Source organism: Harpia harpyja, chromosome 5 (assembly GCF_026419915.1).
Source record: "Harpia harpyja isolate bHarHar1 chromosome 5, bHarHar1 primary haplotype, whole genome shotgun sequence".
Classification (NCBI taxonomy): domain Eukaryota; kingdom Metazoa; phylum Chordata; class Aves; order Accipitriformes; family Accipitridae; genus Harpia; species Harpia harpyja.
Window position 1 is genome coordinate 79,350,111 of NC_068944.1, and position 19,850 is coordinate 79,369,960.

General features: G+C 74.7%; 1 protein-coding gene across 28 annotated transcripts in view; it reads left to right on the forward strand.

Moving 5' to 3' along the window:
* PLEC (plectin) overlaps positions 1 to 19,850 on the forward strand; it is a 62,181-nt gene that overhangs the window by 15,577 nt on the left and 26,754 nt on the right. For 4 of the 28 annotated variants that reach the window (XM_052787938.1, XM_052787941.1, XM_052787949.1 and 1 more), the window contains 4 exons: positions 17,735 to 17,796; positions 18,797 to 18,811; positions 19,242 to 19,331; positions 19,726 to 19,761. In XM_052787938.1, the coding sequence (XP_052643898.1) occupies positions 17,735 to 17,796; positions 18,797 to 18,811; positions 19,242 to 19,331; positions 19,726 to 19,761 (203 nt within the window). Of the gene's footprint in view, positions 1 to 1,465; positions 2,055 to 4,073; positions 4,168 to 4,479; positions 4,627 to 8,104; positions 8,264 to 9,896; positions 10,039 to 14,763; positions 14,953 to 17,734; positions 17,797 to 18,796; positions 18,812 to 19,241; positions 19,332 to 19,725; positions 19,762 to 19,850 lie in introns of those variants that run through there. The other 24 variants (XM_052787939.1, XM_052787951.1, XM_052787957.1 and 21 more) reach the window with 20 other exon arrangements.

Consider the following 19,850-nt stretch of genomic DNA (forward strand, 5'->3'; position numbering starts at 1 on the left):
GGGGGGTCCTGCTGTGGTGGTCGCAGCGTCCCCCTGCCAGGCTGCCCTGGCTCCACTGCACTGGGCTGGGGGGGGCATAGGACCCCTGGCTGGGGGGGGGGGGCCAGGCATGGCAGCAGCTGTGGCCCTCTCCTGTTTCAGGGCTGTGGGGCTGGGATCCCCCCGGGTGTGGGGGAGCCCCCAGGCGTGGGGAAGCCCCCAGGCTCCCAGGGCCCCCCCAGGCCGTCCCAGTGTCCCTCTTGCTCTTGGCACCGGCGCTGGCACATGACGGGAGGAGGAAATGATCCGGCTGCCCGCGGGCCAGCTGCCGGCACCCACCCGCCTTCTCTCCCACGGGACCTGGGTGCGCCCGTGGGGTGGGGAGCCCCCGGTGCTGGGGGCCCTGGGTGCCGGGCCTCTCCCCACGACGGTGCTGGGGGTCCCCAGCCGGCGTAGTGGGGGCCCTGCCGGGGGTCCCCGCGGTGCCGGTGTGTGGGCGGCAAGCGGTTGCCGGTGCCGGTGGGGTGCTGGGGACGGCCGCGGGTGGCAGCTGCCTCGTCCCCACCTGCCATCTCTGTGGATGAGCGGCTGGGGGGGCTCGGGGGGGGGGGGGGGAAGCGAAGCTGTGCCAACGCCGGGGGCTCTCACCCCGGCTGCTGCAGGACAGCTGGGACGTGAGGATGGGTGGTCTCCCGGGTGCTGCAGGGATGGGTGGTCCCCCCGGGGGCTGCAGCCCCCCCCGCCCTGCACAAACGGGCAGGAACGGAGCAAATATTGACGTTGGCAGGATGCGGCCGCTGGAGCCCTGCCTGCCGCCCTGCCTGCAGCCCTGCCTGCGGACCGGCGGTGCGGCTGGCTCCGCCGGACGGGATGCTGCCGGGGGGGCGAGGGGGCCACGTCCCCGGGCAGGTGGTGGCCGCCCCCGGTCGTCCCCCCCCCCGTCCCCCCCGTCCCCCCTCCCCGGGCTGAGGGGTGTCCCCCCCCACCGGCGGCGGGGCGGGGCGGGGGGGCGGTGTCGGGGGGGGGGGCGGGGAGGGACCCGCGGGGGTTCCCGGGCGGGAACCGGCCGGGTGGGTCGGGAGCGGGTCCGGCCGGGGCCCCCCCCACCCGGGCGGCTGGCGGGGCCGGGGAGGGGCCGCTGAGTCAGGGCTGGGCCGAGCGGCGGGTGCCCCGGCCCCCCCCTCTCCTCCCGGGTCGTCCCCCCCCCCCCCCGGCCCGGGGGTGGAGCTGCCGCCAGTCTGCCCGCCGCAGGCAGCCAGCGCCGCGCCGAGCCGTGCCGGGCTGTGCCGGGCCATACCGGGCTGGGCTGGGCTCTGCCGAGCCGTGCCAGACCGTACCGAGCCGCGCGAGACCGTACTGAGCCGGGCCGGGTCGTACCGAGCCGGGCTGGGCCATACTGAGCCGTGCCAGAGCATACCGAGCTGTGCCAGACCGTACCGAGCCGTGGTGAACCGTGCCGGACCATACCGAGCCGTGCCGAGCAGCGGTGAGCCGTGCCAGACCATACCGGGCCGCGTCGAGCCATAACCGAGCCGAGCGGAGGCGTGCCGTGCCGCGTGCCGTGCCGAGCCGCGCCATGGTGGCCGGGATGCTGATGCCGCTGGAGCGGCTGCGCGCCATCCTGGAGCTGTTGTTCCGCGAAGGCGTGCTGGTGGCCGAGAAGGACCCCCGGCCGCGGCGTGCCCACCCGCAGCTGCCCGGCGTCCCCAACGTGGAGGTGCTTCGTGCCATGGCCTCCCTCCGCTCCCGCCGGCTGGTGCGAGAGACCTTCGCCTGGCGGCACTTCTACTGGTACCTGACGGACGAGGGCATCGCCTACCTGCGCCAGTACTTGCGCCTGCCGCCCGAGATCGTCCCGCTCTCCCTGCAGCGTACCCGCCGCCCCGCCGCCCCCGCTCGACGTCCCGCCGCCGACGCCGCCGACACCGCTACCGGTACCGGCAGGGCACGGCCCGCCGGCGGCGACCGGCTCTACCGCAGGAAGGAGGAGGGCGAGCGGCACGTGGAGCCCATCGCCGCCGCCACCGCTGTGGGGGGAGTGTCCCAGCCGCCCCCCCAGTCCGGCCCGGTCCCAGGTATCAACCAGCACCTGCGGGAGGGGGCCCTGTGCCGGGACCCCCCGGGCTGGGCGGGAGGAGGGTCCGTCAGCCCTCGCCCCTGGGGTGCTCTCGTGTGTGCGGGTGTGTGGGGGCACCTTAACCCTTCTGCTCCCGGGGGAGCTCTGCAGCCCCCACGAGCCCCTGGCACTGAACTGATGCCACGTCCCCCCCGCCCCCCCCCGCTGCCCCTCCTGCCCGGCCAAGGTCAGGGGTGGGGGGCAGCTGCAGCCCCTGTGCTGCCCGGGATGAGCCTGGGGAGGGGGGGTGCTGGGGGGGGCCTTGGGAACTGCCATGCCGCCGTGCATCCGTGGGGACCCCGTGGCTCGGCAGAGCCCCAGCTGTCCCATGGGGTGAGGGGGGGCCGGGCCATGCCGGTACCCCTGCCTGTGGGCCGGGCATGGGGGGGGCACGCAGTGCTGGGGCCCGGGTCATCCGTGGGGGGGCCGGCTGTGCCAGGGTGCAGCAGGGCGGCTCCCCGGGATGCCCCAGGGGGCTTGGGCAGGTGGGCTGCTGGGGGTCTCGCTGCTGCCGGCCCCCCCCGGGCTCCCCACGGTGGGCAGGGGGCTGTGCTGTGGGGGGGCTGCATTGTGTAGGGGGGTCTGTGCCGTGGGGTGGCTGTGCCGGGGGGGGTGTCTGTGCCTTGGGGGGCTGCACTGTGGGGGGGGTCTGTGCCGTGGGATGGCTGTGCCGTGGGGGGGTGCGTGTGTCTGTGCCTTGGGGGGGCTGCGCCCCCAGGTCCCCACTGTGCACAGGGTGGGTCCGGACGGATGGACAGACAGACAGCGGCAGCTGGGGTGGGCAGGGCTGTTGGTGGGGAGGGGGCTGCCTGCGGCCGGGGGCTGCGGGGGGGGGTCGTCCTTCCCTCGCCCCCCAGTGACACGCGATCCCGACACACGATCGGCGGCAGCTGGATCCGGCGGGGGCTGCGGGGCGTCCGCCCCCCCCCCGGGCGGGGCAGCTGCCGCCGGCACCCCGAGACCGCGGTGAGGGCCCCCGCTGCCGGCCCCCCCCTCCTCGCTGCCGGCCCCCCCCTCCTCGCTGCCGGCCCCCCCCCGCCCCGCTGCCGGCCGTGACTCAGTCCCGCAGCCCCTGGGCAGCCGCCGGTCCAAGTTTCCAGCCCGAAGGCGCCGGGCCCGCTCCCTGCCAGCGCCGTGAGTCACTGGGCCGGGGGGGGGGGAAGAGGCGGGGGGGGGCCGGGCCCGCCTGCACGCGTGGGCTGCGCCGTTCTGCGTGGACCCGCCCCGCCGCAGCGTCCCCTGCTCCGTCCGTCTGCTCCCCCCCAGCTCTGCCCCGCTCCCCCCCCCCCGACTCCGCACCCCCTTCCCGGGGGGGGGTGGGGGGGATCCCCGAGCTCTTCCCCGAGGGTCGCACCCCACGCTGGGCTCTGGGCCCGCGGAGCTGGGTGCTGCGGAGCTGGGGGGGGGGGGACCGGCAGTGGGACTGGGTGCTGCCCGAGCCCCTGCCCGCCCCCGCGTGGGGGGGGGGGGCGGGGCGGGGGGGGGTCCCCGTGGGACGCGGCCGCGGAGCCCCGGCCCTTCCCGGGAGCCGGCCGTTCCGCCGCTCCGGTGGATCCGGGTCCGGGTTTTCCCTCCGCTCCAGGGAGCCGCTGCGGGAAAATCAGGCCTGGATTCCGGGCTGGCGGGGACGGGGTCGCGGCGGGGGCCTGCGGGGGTCCCCGCGGGGCGGAGAGGGTCCCGCCGCCCCAGCCCCAGCCCGACCCCCGGCCCGGCGGGGCTCGTTCCTCCACCGGCGGGGCCCGTTTCTCGGCCATTAATGCCTCCGTAATTAACTCCCCAACGTGGCGGCCGGGTTAACCCCCCCGGCGCCGGGGGGTCCGGGGGTCCCGGGGTGCCGCGGCCGCCCCGTCCCGCCCCCACCCGTGTCATGTTCTAACTCGGGCTCGGTGACGGGCCCCGGTTATTTATATCGGTGCCCGCTCCCTGCCCGCCTTCCCCCCCCCCCCCCCCCCCCGCCGCCACCGCCGCCACCGGCGGAGCCGCGCTGCGCCCTCGCTCCGCGCTGCCCGCTCCCTGCCTGCTCCCTGCCTGCTCTCTGCCTGCGTCGTGCCTGCCCATGAAGGTCGTGCCGGGTAGGTGAGACCCGCCGAGCCGAGGCGGCGGGGGGGGGGAGGCTGGAGACGGGACGGGGGGGGCTGGCGCCGCCCGGACGGGGCATCCCGGGATATAAAAAGCCGGGATGTGAGTGATGGAGGCGAGCGGACCGCGGTGGGGGGGGGGGACACAAGGCGGGGGGGGGGGGGAAGAGACACGACGGCGACGGACCCGATCCTGCCGGTACAGCCGGCAAGAAGGCGTCTCCCCCGCCGCGGACCGGGAGGGGTTAAGGCGGAGCGGGAGCTGCCCCGGGGGGGGCGGGCGCTGGTGCGTCCCTGCCCCGCCGAGCCGTTCCGAGCCGTGCCGTGTCGTGTCGTGTCGTGTCCCCATGGAGGACACCGGTTCCCTCTTCCCTTCGCTGGTGGCCGTGGGACACGCAGCATCCCTCGCCCTGGTCTGGTACTGGCGGCGGCGTGCCGAACCGGGGGATGCAGGTGGGCTCGGCCCCTCGCCCCGCCCATCCCCGGGGAGGTGGGGGGGAGCCGGGTGGGGGGGTGGAAAGGAGGGAGGGACCTGCTGCCCCGATGGGTGGTACTGGGGGGCTTTAGGGGGGGACCCCCACCTGCCGGGGTGGGAGAGCATCCCGGGGTGGGGGGGTGGGTGGGAGGGGGATGCAGCGCATCCTGGTACCCAGGGTGACTCAGCAGCGCTGGAGTGTGACCCCCCCTCCCCCTGACACCATTAGGGGTGGGGGTCCCGGCAGCAGCCCCCCACCCCGGCGCGGGTGCGTCGGGGGGGCTGGACGGGGGGCTGTGCCCCCCGTCCAGCCCCCCCGACGCACCCGCGCCGGGGTGGGGGGCTGTCACCTGAGCCCCCCTAGCATCCCCAAACCCCTTCCCCATCATTTTTGGGGATCTGACAGCCCAAATCTCCCCGCTGGGGAGCAGCAGGTGTTTTCCCGAGGCGTGAAGGTGCCAAATATTTTTAAGGAGAGGGATCTGGTGACAGGAGGGACAGTGGGGGCCCAGGAGGGACACCGCGGCGTGCTGGCTGGCCTGGCCGGCTGCGGGTGGGAGCATCGGTGTCAGATCCCGGTGTTTGGCAGGGATGCGTGTCTCTGCGGGAAGGGCAGGCAGGGCTGGCCGGTGGACAGGCAGCTGCCGATGCAGGCAGGTTATTTTGTGGGTTCCTGGAGCCCCCCCACCCTTTCCCACACCGTTGTCTTCACCTCTGTGCCGGCGGCCGCCGCTCATGAGCAGCGTCCCCCCCCCCAAAAGTCGGGGTGAGCGATGGCTGCTGGGGCAGCGCAGGCAGCAGTGGAGGGGCAAAGCTGCGGGGGTGCGGGCAGGGGCTGCCCGCGGTGCGGCACGCTTGTGCCGCAGAAGGGCTGGGCTGGCTGCGGCCGGGCTGGATGGGGACTGCAGTCGGAGTGCGGCTGCGGCCAAGTGCCGGGGATCCCCACACATCCCCGCCGGCGCAGGCCGCCATCCCCGCCGGCAGAGCCGGGTCCTGGGGTCCCACGAGACCCCTTGTGCCCGAAGCCGGGGCGGCTGCGGCCGCGTGCATCCCTCCTGCCGGGGCCACATCTGCGTCCGCTGTGATGCTGGCAGCCGTGGGGCGAGCCGCCGTGGTGCCGGCCCCCCCCCCCCTCCGTGCCGCAGTCCTGGCCCCCCCTGGCACTTTCCAGGGCGTTGGCTGCGGTTTCCGTCGATCTGTGTGCGGCACTGGGAGCTGTCACGCTGCCTGCTTCGTGCTGCCGGCTCCGGGACGGCCCCGCTCCCCTCCGTCACGACAGCCGAGCTCGGAAAACCACGGGCTCCCGCTCGCCGCGGTGAGCCGCGCCGGTGGGAGATGCTGCAGCCATCCCGGTGGCGAGCGGCCTGGCCTGCCTGTGCCGCTGCCTGCGCCGCTGCCTGCGCCGCTGCCTGCGCTGCTGCCTGCGGTTAGCCCGGCTGCCAGATAAAGCGGACAGGGCACCTTGATGGAGCCCCGGGCTGCTCCCCGCCGGGGGGGCCGCTGTCCCTGGCGCCTGCCCAGGGCTGTCCGAAGGGCACCCCCAAGGTCACACCTGCCGGGGCCCATCACCCCCGCCACGCTGTGCTGCACGGTGCCGTGACCCCCCCACGAGTCCCAGGGGCTCCGGCGGCGCTGACCGCGCTCAGCCCTGCCCGGTTCTGTGCCTCGCCGGTCCCTCCTGGGCTCGGGGGGGGGGTTCCGCCTGTGGTCCCTGTGCCGTGCCGTGCCGTGCCATGGTGGTGTGGCGGGCGGGAATACGGCACGGTGAGAGGGGTTTATTTTTGAGTATCGTTCCTGGAATAGATGGGGGGGTGGGGGGGCTGCCTCGGTGCCTGCGAGGGGCTGCCCGGCCGCTCTCGGTTGCAGTTTCGTCACGGTGTCGGGGCAGGTGTTTACCCTGGGCACCGCAGTCCAGCTGGTGCTCGTGTCCAGTTTCTCCGGCCCCGGCCCCGGCCAGCCCTGCGGCTGCGCCTGGCTGCGGCGGAGGGGGGGGGGCCCATCCCTATCCTGCAGCCGCCGCCACCCTGGGGAGAAACCAGGGGGCTCGGGGGGTGCTCCGGGAGAGCCTGGGGTGCTGCCACGGGCTCGGTGCCCCCTGCTCCCCATGCCCCGAGCAGGGACACCTGGGTGGGGGGGGCAGCGTGGGGGGAGCCCCAGGCCCATCCCCAGGTGAGGCCAGACCCCCCCAGTGCTGCCCCCCTGGGTGCTGTGGACTGAAGCAGGAACCGGGGACGGTGGCGGGTTTGGGACTGTGGGGGGGTTGCGGCCAGGTGGGGAGGGGAGATGTGGGGGCCGTGGCACGGCGGCCGTGGCAGGGCGGCCGTGGCAGAGCGCGGCAGGGTAGCGGCGGCAGAGCCGGCTGGTTTCGGCGGCGGCAGAGCGAGCTGTTTCGGCAGCAGGATGCCGGCTGTTTGTTTGGGCCCCGCTCCGGTTTCCAAGGCTGCCAAAATCGTGGCCAGAGACGTGGCGGCAGCAGCGGTGGGCGGGGGAGGCCCCCAGAGGTTTGGGAACCCCCCGTCCTCCCCCCGCCCGCTCTACTCAGCTTTTCCACCGCGCTGGCCGTTCTGGCTGTGCCAGGCCGGGGGGCCGGGGGGGTCGGACGCTGCCACCGGCTGCAGCTTGGCCGGTGACTCACCGGCCTTGCGGGAAACGGCTCTGAGCCGGGGTTGGCAGCAGCCGGGCTCCCCGGCACGGGCCCCGGCCGGCGTGGGGAAGCTCTTCCCGGCGCTGTCCCACGGCCTCCGTGTTCCTGCCTGCGTTTGAGGGGCTCCCCGTTGGGCCGGGCTGCCCGGCGCCTGGGGGCCAGCAGTGGCAAACGTGGCGGGGCCGTGGCAAGCGTGACGGGAGCGGCACACGCATCCCAGAGGAAGCGTGTCCCGGTTGCAGGGGGTGTTTCCTGCTCGCCAGGCGCTAATTGCCCCAGCCTGGCCCTCCCCGCTCCCCCCAGCTCCTTATCTCTGGGGCACAGATGGGACGCCTGGCGCGATGTCATGGGGCAGAGCCATGGGACGGCACTGTGCCGTGCTGTGCCGTACCCAGCCGCCGCAGCCAGGCGCTTCTGGCCGGCCTGGCGCGTCCCATCTGGGTTGCGCCACAGCTGGGTTTTGACACGAGACACCCCCCCCCCCCCCGCCATGCCCCGGCAGGGAGCAGGCTGACGGGGATGTGCCGAGCTCCGGTACCTCTCCTGGCACCCAGGGTGCTGCCAGGGGCTGCGGCAGACCCCGAAACACCCAAGCTTCTCCCTGCCTGGGGGTCCTGTGCCGTGCCCGTGCCCGTGCCCGTGCCCGTTGGTCCCAGCACCCTCTCTGCTGCCGCTCAGCCTGGCTGGCCGCCGCGCTCTGCCCACGGCCGCTGCGGGCCAGAGGGGATCCCGGCGGAGCACCCCGGGGGTGGGCTCCGTCCCTGGCCGGGAGCAGGGCCGGGAGTGGGGCCGGGAGCAGGAAGAGCCGGGCCTGGCAAAGGCCGTGGGCTGTCTGAGTCACCGGCCGCGGCACGGCTCTCCTCCAGACGCGGCCGAACGCCGAGCGGAGCGGTGGGAGCCGGAGCCAGGGCTCTGCCGGGACGGCGCGATGCTTTTCGAGCTCTGCTGTTGCTGCTGCTGCGGGCGAGGAGGCAGGTGGCCCACGCGTGCCGGGACCCCGGCGTGGGGTGACCCCGTGGTGGCATCCCTCCGGGACCACCGTCCCCCGCGGGAGGCTCCTTCCCGGCACAGCTCCGCTCGCCCGCGGTCCTCGCCCTGCGCGTGCCGGGGGGCTGTGGCCGGGCCCCACGAGCGGCACCGGGGCTGGGGGGCTGTCGGACGCGGCGTGGGGCGCGAGGTGCTGGTGCAGGGAGTCCCGGCAGCTCCCCGGGGTGGGGGGGGTCAGCGCTGCGGGGACCCGCCGGCAGACGCGCCGAGGGCTCCCCTCTGCACGGGGACCCTATGGGTGCCCCCCCGCAGGGGCTGGCTCTGGTCCCCTCACACTCGTGGGGCAGGAGGCGGTGGGGGGGGCTGGGGGGGTGATGCTGGGGCAGGCAGCCGGGGCAGCGCCGGGGGGGCAGGAGCTGCTTCTCACCCGCCCCGGGAGCTCGGTGTGTGGGGAGGGGGGGGGGTGGGAGGTGGGTGCTGGAGATGTTGGGGTGCCCTGTGGCTGCAGTAGTCAGGGGGGGGCTCCTGGGGGCTTGCGACAGGCTCAGGAAGGCATGGGCAGCTGCCTTCGGCTCACGGGAGCGGGGTGCTGGGGGGGCCTAGCCCTGCCTGCAGCGGTGGGAAGGAGGGGGCTGATCCCCCTGCCTTTGGCCGGGCAGAGGGGTGCGTGGGGGGGAAGGGGTGCAGGGGGGTATCGGGGTGCAGCTGGGAGAGGGGACAGGGGGGTAGGCTGGGGTGGCTGGGTGCAGTGTGGGGAGAAGGGTGCTGGGGGGCACTGGGTGCAAAGGGGAAGGGGTGCACGGGTTTAGGGCTGCAGGGAAAGGGGTGCACAGGGTTAGGTAGGGGTGCATGGGGTTAGGGGTGCAGGAGGGGGTGCAGGGGAGGGGGTGCACAGAGGAAGGGGTGCATGGATGCAGGAGAAGGGGTGCATGGCATTCAGGTGCAGGGGAAGGGGTGCACGGGGTTAGGGGTGCACGGGGTTAGGGGTGCAGGCGTGCAGGAGAAAGGGTGCATGCGGTTAGGGGTGCACCGGGGAGGGGGTGCACAGGGGAAGGGGTGCACAGGGTTAGGGGTGCATGGATGCAGGAGAAGGGGTGCATGGGGTTAGGGGTGCAGGAGGGGGTGCACGGGGTTAGGGGTGCAGGGGGAGGGGTGCACAGGGTTAAAGGGGTGCACGGGGTTAGGGGTACAGGGGTGCAGGAGAAAGGGTGCACAGGGTTAGGGGTGCAGGAAGAAGTGCACAGGGGAAGGGGTGCAGGAGGGGGTGCACAGGGTTAGGGGTGCAGGGGAAGGGGTGCACAGGGTTAAAGGGGTGCACGGGGTTAGGGGTGCACAGGGTTAAAGGGGTGCACGGGGTTAGGGGTGCCGGCTGCCCGGGGCGCAGGGTCCCCAGCACAGGGGTCCCCAGCACAGGGGTCCCCGCTGCGGGAGGAGAGGGGGTCCCGCCCGGGGGGACGCGGGGGGTCCCGGGGCCGGGGGTGCCGGGCAGGCGGGTCCGCTGCGACCGGCGGAGCCGGGGCCGTCCGGGGGCGGGACGGGACGGGACGGGACGGGGCGGCGGGGCGGGGCAGCTCCGACTCGGGCCCCGGCCCCCTTGCCGCCCCGTCGGGAGCCGTCGGGTGCGGAGCGAGCATGGAGGGCAGCCCCTCCGCCCCCGGTCCCGGTCCCGGTCCCGGTCCCGGTCCGGGGGGGGGCTGGCTGAGCGGCGGCTCCGAGCCCGAGAGGCGGCGGTACCTGAGCGCCCGGCTCTGCTGCGCCGGTACGTGGGGCGGCGGCGGGAGCGCGGCCGGGATACGGGGGGGGGCCGGGACCGGGGTGGGGGGACACGGGGGACGAGCCCCGCGGGACCGGGCCGGGCCGGGACTCGATCCCGCGGACGAGCGGGGACCCCGGGGACGGGCAGGAGCGACGCGGGGGGGGGGAGGAAGGAAGGAAGAGGGGGAGGGCGGGGCCTGCCCCGGGAGCCCCGCCCCCTAGAGCCGAGCCAAGCCGAGCCGAGCCGAGCCGAGCCGAGCCGAGCCGAGCCGGAGCTGGCGGGCCGGCTGGGGACGGGGCCGTGTGTGCCCGTGCACTGCGTGGGGGGGGGGAGCTGCGTGTGCACACGCGCGTGTGTGCACGCGTGTGCGGGCACGCGTGTGTGTGCTGGCACGCCTGTGGGTGCGGGTGTGCCCACGCGGCTCTCCCAGCCTCCCCCCCGCACCCCCCTCCCGGGGGGGTCCCCCACCGCTTCTGGCTGTCCCGGGGTGACTCCGGCCCCCACTGCCGTGCCCGTGGCCCAGCCGGTCCTGCCCCCCCCCCCCCCCCCAAGCCGTGTGTCGCTGCAGGGTGACCCTGGCGCTGGCACCGAGACCCTCGGCACCCAGCCGGCATCCCCGCGTGCCGCCACGGCTTCCCCGGCGAAACCGGCTCGGGGTGTCCCCCCCGCAGCCCACCACCCCCCCACCCCCGGGTGCAGCCGGGTTCCTCCCGGCCTGGTGGCGGGAAGCACCCATGGCATTTTCACCGCCTCGTCATCCCGGTCGAGGCACGACGCGCTGGCTCGGCGGGGCGCGGAGCTCTTTCCCGCCAACCGCCTCTGCCAAAACGGGCAGGCGGCAGCGGGTGCACGGCCCCGGGGGCTGGTGGGGGCCTCCCGCCCTGGTAATCCCCCTGCGGCGGCGGGTGCCGGCAGCCATCCGGCGGCAGCGCCCGTTTCCTGCCCACAGGCGGGGTGGGGTGCCCGTCGCGGTGCACGGGCACCGGCTGCAGAGGGGAGAAGGCCAGCTCGGTCGGACGCGCCGTGTGCCGGTGCTTGGCGGGGTCCCCGGGTGCTCCCGCGGAGCCCCTCGCTGTCCCGTCACCCGCAGAGGGTGGTGCCGAACCCCCGGTGCCGGCCGTGGTTTTGGGGGTGCTGCCGGCGGTCCTGCCGCCAGGACGGGCGCTGAGGGCGGCCGCAGCCCCTGCCGGCTCCCGGCCGGCGGGGAGATGCCGTGGGAAGGAGCCGGGCCGGCCCGGCTGGGTGTTGGCACCCGCGGGGCCTCGGAGCCGAAGGCTGAGGCAGCTCCTGCCCGTCCGGCCTGGCCGGGCTGGCAGCTGCCTGCGACGGGAGCCCTGCCTGTCCCAGGGGCTGTGCCAGGCCTTCTACCTCTTCAGATCTTCAAAGCGCCCGCGCCGCGCCGCCGCCTGCCGCGTCCCCTCCCACGCTGCCCGCCGGCCTGCCCGGGTGCCTCCTGCCCGCGGCGGCATCGGCATCGTGGAGAGGAGCCCGTGTCCCCGTGCCGAGGGCGGTGGCTGTCCCCGGGGATGCTGGCTGGGGTCCGGCTCGGCTCCGCCAGGAGCTGCGGCAGCCCCGGGGACTCGGGTGGGACCAGTGCGAGGCTGCGGGGCTGTCACCGGCTTGGGGACGCGGGCGCCGGCGCCGTGGGCAGGGGCGGGGGGCGGCGGCGGTGGGGGGACGCTGGCGGCCGTTGCGTGACCGGGCACGGGTTGGGGGGGGGTCCACCCCGTTGCCTTGTCCTGGGAAGAGCTGGCTGTGCCGGGGCGTGCCGGAGCCGGGGGTGCCTCCTGCCTCCCGTCCGGCCCTCGCCGGCAGCCTGCGCCGCTCGGGTCTCGCTGCTCTGCCGCCGTGCGGTGCCCGGGCTGCTGGTGCCGTGCTGGAGGGTGCCACGGTGGGAGCGGTGCCGGCAGCCGTCACGGCCCTCAGGGTTCACCGCTGCAGCAGGGAGAGTTCTTGGCTGCGCTGTCCGGACCCCTCCGGAGCCAGCACCAGGATGGCACATCTGTGCAGAAGGAGGCGGAGCGGCTCAGCCGGCAGCGTGTGAGCGCGGCGCCAGCCCCGTCCCCGGCCGTGCCAGCGCCCGGGCGCAGGTAGAGGAGCGTGAGGTGCCACCGTGCATTCCCGCCCTGGTAGTGCCGCTGCCCTGGCCCCTCTCCCCCGCCCCGTCGGTGATGCCGTCGCCCCTTGTCCCGGTGCCCACGTGCTGGCTGCAGCGCGGTGAGCAGTAGCTCCGGTACGTCCCTACCCTCTGACGCGTGCTGGCGTCAGCCGGGCTCCCGGCGCTGCCGCGGCTCCGCGCACCAGATGTGCTCTGCGCCAGATGTGCTCTCGGTGGAAAAATGTGCGTGCGGAGCCCGTTGCCGCCCGCATTCCTCAGCGGCCGCCCTGGCCCTGCCCCAGCGGGCAGCGGGCCGGCAGAGCGGCGCTGCCTGTGCCGGGCTGCCTCCTTCCCCGCAGCGGGTAGCCTCTGCCTGCAACCCGGCCCCTGCCAGGCCTGCCCGTCTGCGACCTCCCGCCGGCCCTGCCTTGCCACCCAGCTGCCTGGGGGGGATCCCGGACCCCCGGGCCACGCTCCCGCCGCTGCACGGTGGCCTCTGCCGGCGCCGTCCCTGGCAAAGGGGCGCGGGAGCGAGGGGGGGTCTCGCAAACCTGAGAGGGGCTGCGGCATCAGCACCCCGTGCCTGGGGAGCGGGACACCCTTTGCCCCGGCCTCGCCGTGCACCCCAAACCCTGCCAGCCCCCCCCCCCCCCGTGCCGCCCAGCTCTGCAGCCCCATGCTCAGCTCCCACACGGCTGCTCGCTGCCGGCACGGCCGAGGCTGGGCAGGGCTGAGCCCCCGGCAGTCCCCGCTGCCGGCGGGAGGTGGGTGCCGGCGGGTGCTCCCCATGGCGCCGCTCGCCGTGCCGGCGCCTCGGGCAGGGCACGCCGGTCGGGCCGTGAGTCACGGCGGGACGATGCGCTGGCCCCCACGTCCCTTGGACTCCACGCAAGGGTCGGGCTGTGCCCGCCGGTGTTGGCGTTGGCACCGGCGCTGCCTGTGCAGGATGTGGGCGCTGGCCTCTGTGCCGGGGCCACGCCAGGCTGGCAGCGCTCGGGGTGCCTGCGGCTGCACTTTCCCCCACTGCCTGCACCCCTGTGGTGGATGACATGGCTGCCGCGGGTGCCACGGCAGGGCTGCCGGCCCCGTGCCGCCCCGAAGTCCCCGTGGCACCCCGAGATCCCCGAGCGGCGGGGTGTGGAGGGCAGGGAGCAGAGCGGCCGTGGGCTCCCACCCTGTGCCACCCCCCCCCCCGCTCAGGGGTCCCCGGAGCCGGGCTCCCCAAGGAGGGACGCGTGGCCGGGCTGGGTCCTGCACGGTCCCAGGTGGGACGTGGCAGCCGGTGGGGTGCGAACCCTGAATCCTTCCAGCAGTCCCTGAAGCCGGCGGTGTCACCGGCCACGCGGCAGGAGTTGCTCCGTGGTGGATCCCTGGGGAGGGGGATTCCTCCCGGCATCCCGTGCCGGCATCGCTTGTGGCCCCGTCCCACGCGAGCACCCCGTGGGTGCCCGTGGGGTGCAGGGGTGGGGGGGGGGCGAGGCGCCGGGGACCTTGGGTGCTCTTCCGGGGTGCTCGGCCGGGAGCAGACCCGCTGGCGGGAGGCGTGGGCCTGGCTGTGCCGGAGGCGGCACAGGAGCGCCCGGAATGCGTCGCCGGCAGCGCCGGCTGGGGCGGAGGAGCTTGGCTTGGCTCCCCGAGCCGGCGTGGGTGTGGGGACGGCACCTCCCCGCCTAGGGGGTCTGTGGGTCTCAGCCCCCCCTCCCCGGCCTGGGGGTCTTGCAGCCCTGGGGATCGGGAACCCGAACCCCCCCCCCGGGAGGGGCACTGGGGCTCTGAGCCCCCCGAGTGTGGGACTTGGGAGCAGGGCTTGGAAACCTGGGGGTCCTGAGCCCCCGGACTGTGGGGACCGTGGGTCCTACAGCTCCGGGGCATGGAGCTGGGGGTCCTGAGGACCCTGGACTTTGGAACCGAGTGGTGCCAAGACCCCTGGGGAGAGGGCCTGGGGGTCCTGAGGACCCTGGACTTTGGAACCGAGTGGTGCCAAGACCCCTGGGGAGAGGGCCTGGGGGCTCTTGGAGGTCCCAGCCGGGGGACTGGGGGGCTGTGGCCCCTGAGCATGGGGACAGGGGTGTCCTGAGGACCCTGGGCAGTGGGAAGGGATGTCCTGAGCTTGTGAACCTGGGGGTCCTGAGCCTCCTGGGCTTGGAAACCTGGGGGTCCCAAGGCCTCGGGGTGGGGGGGACCAGGAGTCCTGCAGCTCTGGGGCACGGGGCTGGGGGTTTCTGAGTACCCCAGGCATCGGGACTGAGGGTCCCAACCCCCCCCCCCGCCCCGGGCTTGCAGACCTGGGGGTCCCGAGGCCTTGGGGTGGGGGGACCAGGGGTCCTGCAGCTCTGGGGCATGGGGCTGGGGGTCCCAACCGCCCCGGGCTTGCAGACCTGGGGGTCCCGAGGCCCGAGGGTGCACTGCAGGGGTCCCCCTGGGCGGGCGCGTGGGGTCCCTGCCCCATCCCCGTGGCCCCCAGGCGGCTCCCGGGGCGTGGGGAGGAAACGGTTAAGCAGAGCCGTGGGCTCGGGGAGGTTTCCTGTGGGCAGGATCCGTGCCCGGGCGTGGGGAGGGAGGGAGGGGAACCCCAGTCTCCTCCCTGGGGCCGCCCCACACCTCGGCGGGAGGGAGGTGTCGGCAGGGACCCGGCTGGCAGCAGGGGCAGAGCGGGAGGCGAACCGAGCTGCGTCGGTGCTCAGCGCGGGCAGCGGCGGCGGCCACCATGTCCCGGCAGCGACTGCGCAGCCAGGAGGAAGGTCTGGCTGCGGGACAGAGGACGGGCTCGGAGGACAACCTCTACCTGGCCGTGCTGAGGGCCTCCGAGGGCAAGAAAGGTAGCTATGGGGCAGACCCCCACATTGGGTCGGTGTCCCCCAGTGCAGGCTATGGGGCAGACCCCCACGCTGGGGCGGTGTCCCCCAGTGCAGGCCATGGGGCAGACCCCCACACTGGGGCGGTGTCCCCCAGTGCAGGCCATGGGGCAGACCCCCACACTGGGTCGGTGTCCCCCAAGGCAGGCTGTGGGGCAGACCCCCACGCTGGGTCGGTGTCCCCAAGGCAGGCTGTGGGGCAGACCCCCATGCTGGGGCAGTGTCCCCAGGGCAGGCTTTGGGGCAGACCCCCACGCTGGGGTGGTGTCCCCAGGGCAGGCTGTGTGGCAGACCCCCACACTGCGTCGGTGTCCCCAGGGTAGGCTGTGGGGCAGACCCCCACGCTGGGGCGGTGTCCCCCAGGGCAGGCTGTGGGGCAGACCCCCACGCTGGGGCGGTGTCCCCAGGGCAGGATATGGGGCAGACCCCCACGCTGGGGCGGTGTCCCCCAGGGCAGGCTATGGGGCAGCACCGTGGGGCCAGAGCTGGTCGTTGGGACCAGGACCAGCAGCCCCCCGCAGCCAGGCAGTCGGGGTGCGGGGTCCCCGTGTCCCACGCCGGCGCCTGTCCCCATCCACGCCGTGTCGGCGCTGCCTGCGGGCACGAACGCTTCCTCCCACGCCCTGCCCGTCCTGCCTGCAGCATGGCCACGGCCCGTCCCTCGGCACGCCGTGGGGTGGGCGCCGACGGCCGCGGCTCACCTGGGTGTCGGGGATTCTTTGGGTGCGGGTCCTGCCGGGGCAGGCGGTGTGGGAACGCTCCCACCTCGGTGCGCACGTACCCACCGGGCGAGCGTGCCCCACGTTTCCTTCCTTCCTCCCGCACCGCTGCCACTCCCCGGCCATCGCTTCCCTGCCCGTCGCGCCCCGGCCTTGCCGCCGAGCCGCCCGTGGGTCCGGCGGGGACGTGGGTCCGGCGGGGACGCGGCGTCCGGTGTCCCCAGGTACCGGTGCGCTCACCTGGGAAGGGCGGGTGTGGGCCGGGCGCCGGCCGTGGGGCGCTGGGTGCTGCACGGGCAGATCCCGGCACGCTCCGGCGGGGCAAGACCTGGCACGCGCCATCCTGGCCCCGCCGGATCGCCGCGGCGTGGGCAGGGGGGGTGTTGCGGAGGGGCGGTGGCATCGCCCCGCACACCTCGGGGTGTCCCCTCCTGCCACCAAACCCTCCTCGGTGCCGGGCTGAGCGTGGCACCGGCCGTCCTGGGTTCGGCGGTGATGCTCTGGGTCTTGGGGGGGGGAGCGGGGCGAGGAGGGCGAGCTGCCCCCCCGTGGGGAGCGGACATGGGCGAGATGGGTGCTCGTTAGCGGGGTGCAGGGGATGGGTGCTCGTCGGCGGAGGGGGGGGCTGCGGGGTGGGGCCGCCTGGCTGCGGGCAGTGCCAGCCCGGGTGCCCAGCCCGGTGCGTCAGCCGTCGCCATCCCATCCCCTAATGACAGGGCAGTGGACAGGGAGTGCCCGTGAGTCACAGGCCCCACGGCCCTGCCTGCCCCCCGGGGACACCCTGCCTGCAGCGTGGGCAGCCCCGCGGGGAGTCCCGGGGCTCTGCCTGCCGCTGCCCGTGGGAGCAGGAGGGAGAGCTGCCGGCTCGGGGGGTCCCTGCGGGTGCCCCCAGAGGAGCCGCCCCAGGGACGGGGCTGAGCACCCCCCGGGCCTGTCCCCACCCCGCAGAGCAGCGCTGGGGCGGCCGGGAGCAGCGTCTGTGCCCCACGGCTCCTGCAGCTACGGCTGGGGCTGGGCAGGCGGCGCCTGGGCTGTGCCGGGGCAGATACCCCGTGGGCTCGTCCTGATCCCCTCCACATCCCACTGGGGGTGAACATGCCGTGCCTGGGGGTGCAGACACCCCGTGGGCTCATCCTGATCCCCTCCACGTCCCACTGGGAGTGAGCATGCCGTGCCTGGGGGTGCAGACAATCCATGGGCTTGTCCTGATCCCCTCCACATCCCACTCAGGGTAACATGCCATGCCTGCGGGTGCAGACACCCCGTGGGCTCATCCCGATCCCCTCCACGTCCCACTGGGAGTGAGCATGCTGTGCCTGGGGGTGCAGACACCCCGTGGGCTCATCCTGATCCCCTCCACATCCCACTCAGGGTAATATGCCGTGCCTGGGGGTGCAGACACCCTGTGGGCTCATCCTGATCCCCTCCACATCCCACTGGGGGTGAACATGCCATGCCTGGGGGTGCAGACACCCCGTGGGCTCATCCTGATCCCCTCCACATCCCACTCGGGGTGAACATGCCGTGCCTGGGGGTGCAGACACCCCGTGGGCTCATCCTGATCCCCTCCACATCCCACTCGGGGTGAACATGCCGTGCCTGGGGGTGCAGACACCCCGTGGGCTCGCCCCGATCCCCCACACGTCCCACTGGGCCATGCACACAGCGGCTGGGGCTGTGCTGGGGCGGCTCCCTGATCTCCCCACTGTGGTTTGGTGGGGGGGGGGCTCAGGGCAGGGCAGGGCTGGGCAGCCCCCCCCCCGCTCCAGGCATTGCTTCTTGCAGGCATTGCTCAGCATTGCTGGGCTGCGGTGGTGCAGGCACGCAGGGGCCGATCTGCATTAACTGTTTCCTTCCCCTTGCACGCCCCGTGACTCACTGCGGCTCCCCAGAGCGGTTGGCTCATCGCTTCCTCCGCCGGCGCTCCCGCCAGCCATGCCGCCGGCGGGGCCCGGTTCTTGCCGGCAGCACCGCCGCGCTGGGACCCCCTGTGCCCCCCCCTCACCCTGCCCTCTCCTCTCTTGCAGATGAGCGAGACCGGGTCCAGAAGAAAACCTTCACCAAATGGGTCAACAAGCACCTCATCAAGGTACGGGCACGCGCCGCCTTCTGCAGAACCCCAGCTGTCCCAGTGGAAAGTCCCGGGCTGTGCCGGCGGCAGCACCTGGCACCAGATCATCCCCAGCTGCGTCCCCGCCGTGCCAGCCCGGCAGAGCACCCCAGGATGTGGGCAGCGGAGGCCCCTGGCAGCGCTGTGCCGGCACAGCCTCTCCCGGCTACCTGTGCCGGTGCTCCTGGCACCGCGGGCAGCGGTTGAGGCCGCTCGGCTGCCTCCGTGGGGGGCTCTGGGGCTGGGGGCAGCGCCAGCGGCCCTCGCAGGCAGGAGCTGCCTGCCCTGCCTCCTCGCTTCCCCTGCCCGGCTGTGCCGTCCCGTGGCCGTGCCAGGCATCGGGCCAAGCCGGGAGCTGCCGGCCGCCCCCTCCCACGCGTGCCGTGCCGGCTCCGGGAGGGGATGGTGCTCTAGCCGCGGGCACGAGGGGACCTTTTGCAGGCTTTGATGCCAGCGGAGCCTGGCAGCTCTGCCGGTCGCCCTCTCCGCCCTGGCACCGCCGCGACTTCCTTTGGGCACGAGGGTGCCCGCGCCCTTCCTGCCTGCCCCGGGGGAGCCGTGCCCACCGCGCTGCCTGCGCTCGGCAGCGCCTGCCCCGCTCGCCCCCGTCCCGTCCCGCTCTCCCGTCTCCAGCCGTTGCCCTCTCCCCGCTCCTTCCCCGTGCCGCCCGCGCCACGCGCCCAGACGAACCCCGCCAGGGCCCCGCCGGCGTGCCGGTGCCTGTCCCTGCCGCGCGGCGGGCAGAGCCCCACGTCAGCGCCTGGCACGTGCCAAGACATCTCCCCGGCCCCCGCGTGTGGACCTGTCCCCGCATGCCGGGTGCCCGACCCTGTGGCATCGGTCCCGCGGCATCGGTGCTGCCGTGGGGTGCCGCCGCCCCGGGGCAGGTCCCGGCCGCCCCCCTGCCCACCCTGGGGCTGCCCCCCTCTCTGCCGCCTCTCCTAATTTCTCTCTTCTTCTCTCTGCCTCTCCCGCGCAGCACTGGCGAGCAGAGGTAGGTCTCTCCCTCTCTGGCTGCCCCCACACCACGCTCTTTTTCTTCTCACGCCTTCCCCTCCCCACGCTGGGGCCGGACCCCACGGCCACCGGCATGGTGGGCAGCGGGTCCCCGCATGTGGCGGAGTGATGCCGGACCCAGCCTGGCCGCTGGTCCGCAGGGCATGGGGGGGAGATGCCGGTGTGTGCTGGCAGCGGGGACACGGGGTTGGGGGCACCAGGCTGCGCTCGGGGACACGTGTGAATGCCTGCTGCACGTGGGGGGGGTCACTGGGCTCCCATCCCGGCTGCCCCGTTTTGGTGCCAGCTGGCGTGGGGCAGGGGGGACGACAGGGCAGGGGGGGACGACAGAGCGGGGGGGTGCTGGGGCTCTGCAGGGCTCGGCTGCCCCCCCCGGCACCCCCGTAACGCCGTCCCCATCCCCGCAGGCGCAGCGTCACGTCAACGACCTCTACGAGGACCTGCGGGATGGACACAACCTCATCTCGCTGCTGGAGGTGCTCTCGGGGGACACGCTGGTAGGTCCCGCGCCGATACCGCTGCCGCACCGCTGCCGCCCCCGCTCCCCCGCGCCGGCTCCGCGTGCCGGGACCCTCCGGCTGCCGGCCGTCCCATCCTCTGCTTCCCGCATCTGCCTCCTACCCTTCTCCCGCTTGGCCTCTTCCCTGCCTTCCATCCCATCCTGGAGAGCTGCCCGGCACCGTGCCGGAGCGCCCCGAGCCTCGCCGGCGCGGCCGCCCCCCTCCATCCCGCAGCTCCCCCGGCCCCACCGCGGCCTCTAACGCCCGGACGTCTCTTTGCTTTGGTGAACTCTCTGCTTCTCCGCGCTGGGCTCCTGTTGGCGGGTCTGCCCTGACCGTCCCCCTCCGGCCTTTGCCTCCTTCCTCTCTTTGCACTGCTCTGGCCGGGCAGCCGAGGGAGCGCGACGTGATCAGGAACTTGCGGTTGGTGAGTGGTTCTGCCGTTTGCTCTCCGCATGGCCCCGCGTGGCAAGCGCCCGCCGCCGCGACCGGGAGACGCTCCGCCACCGGCGCGGC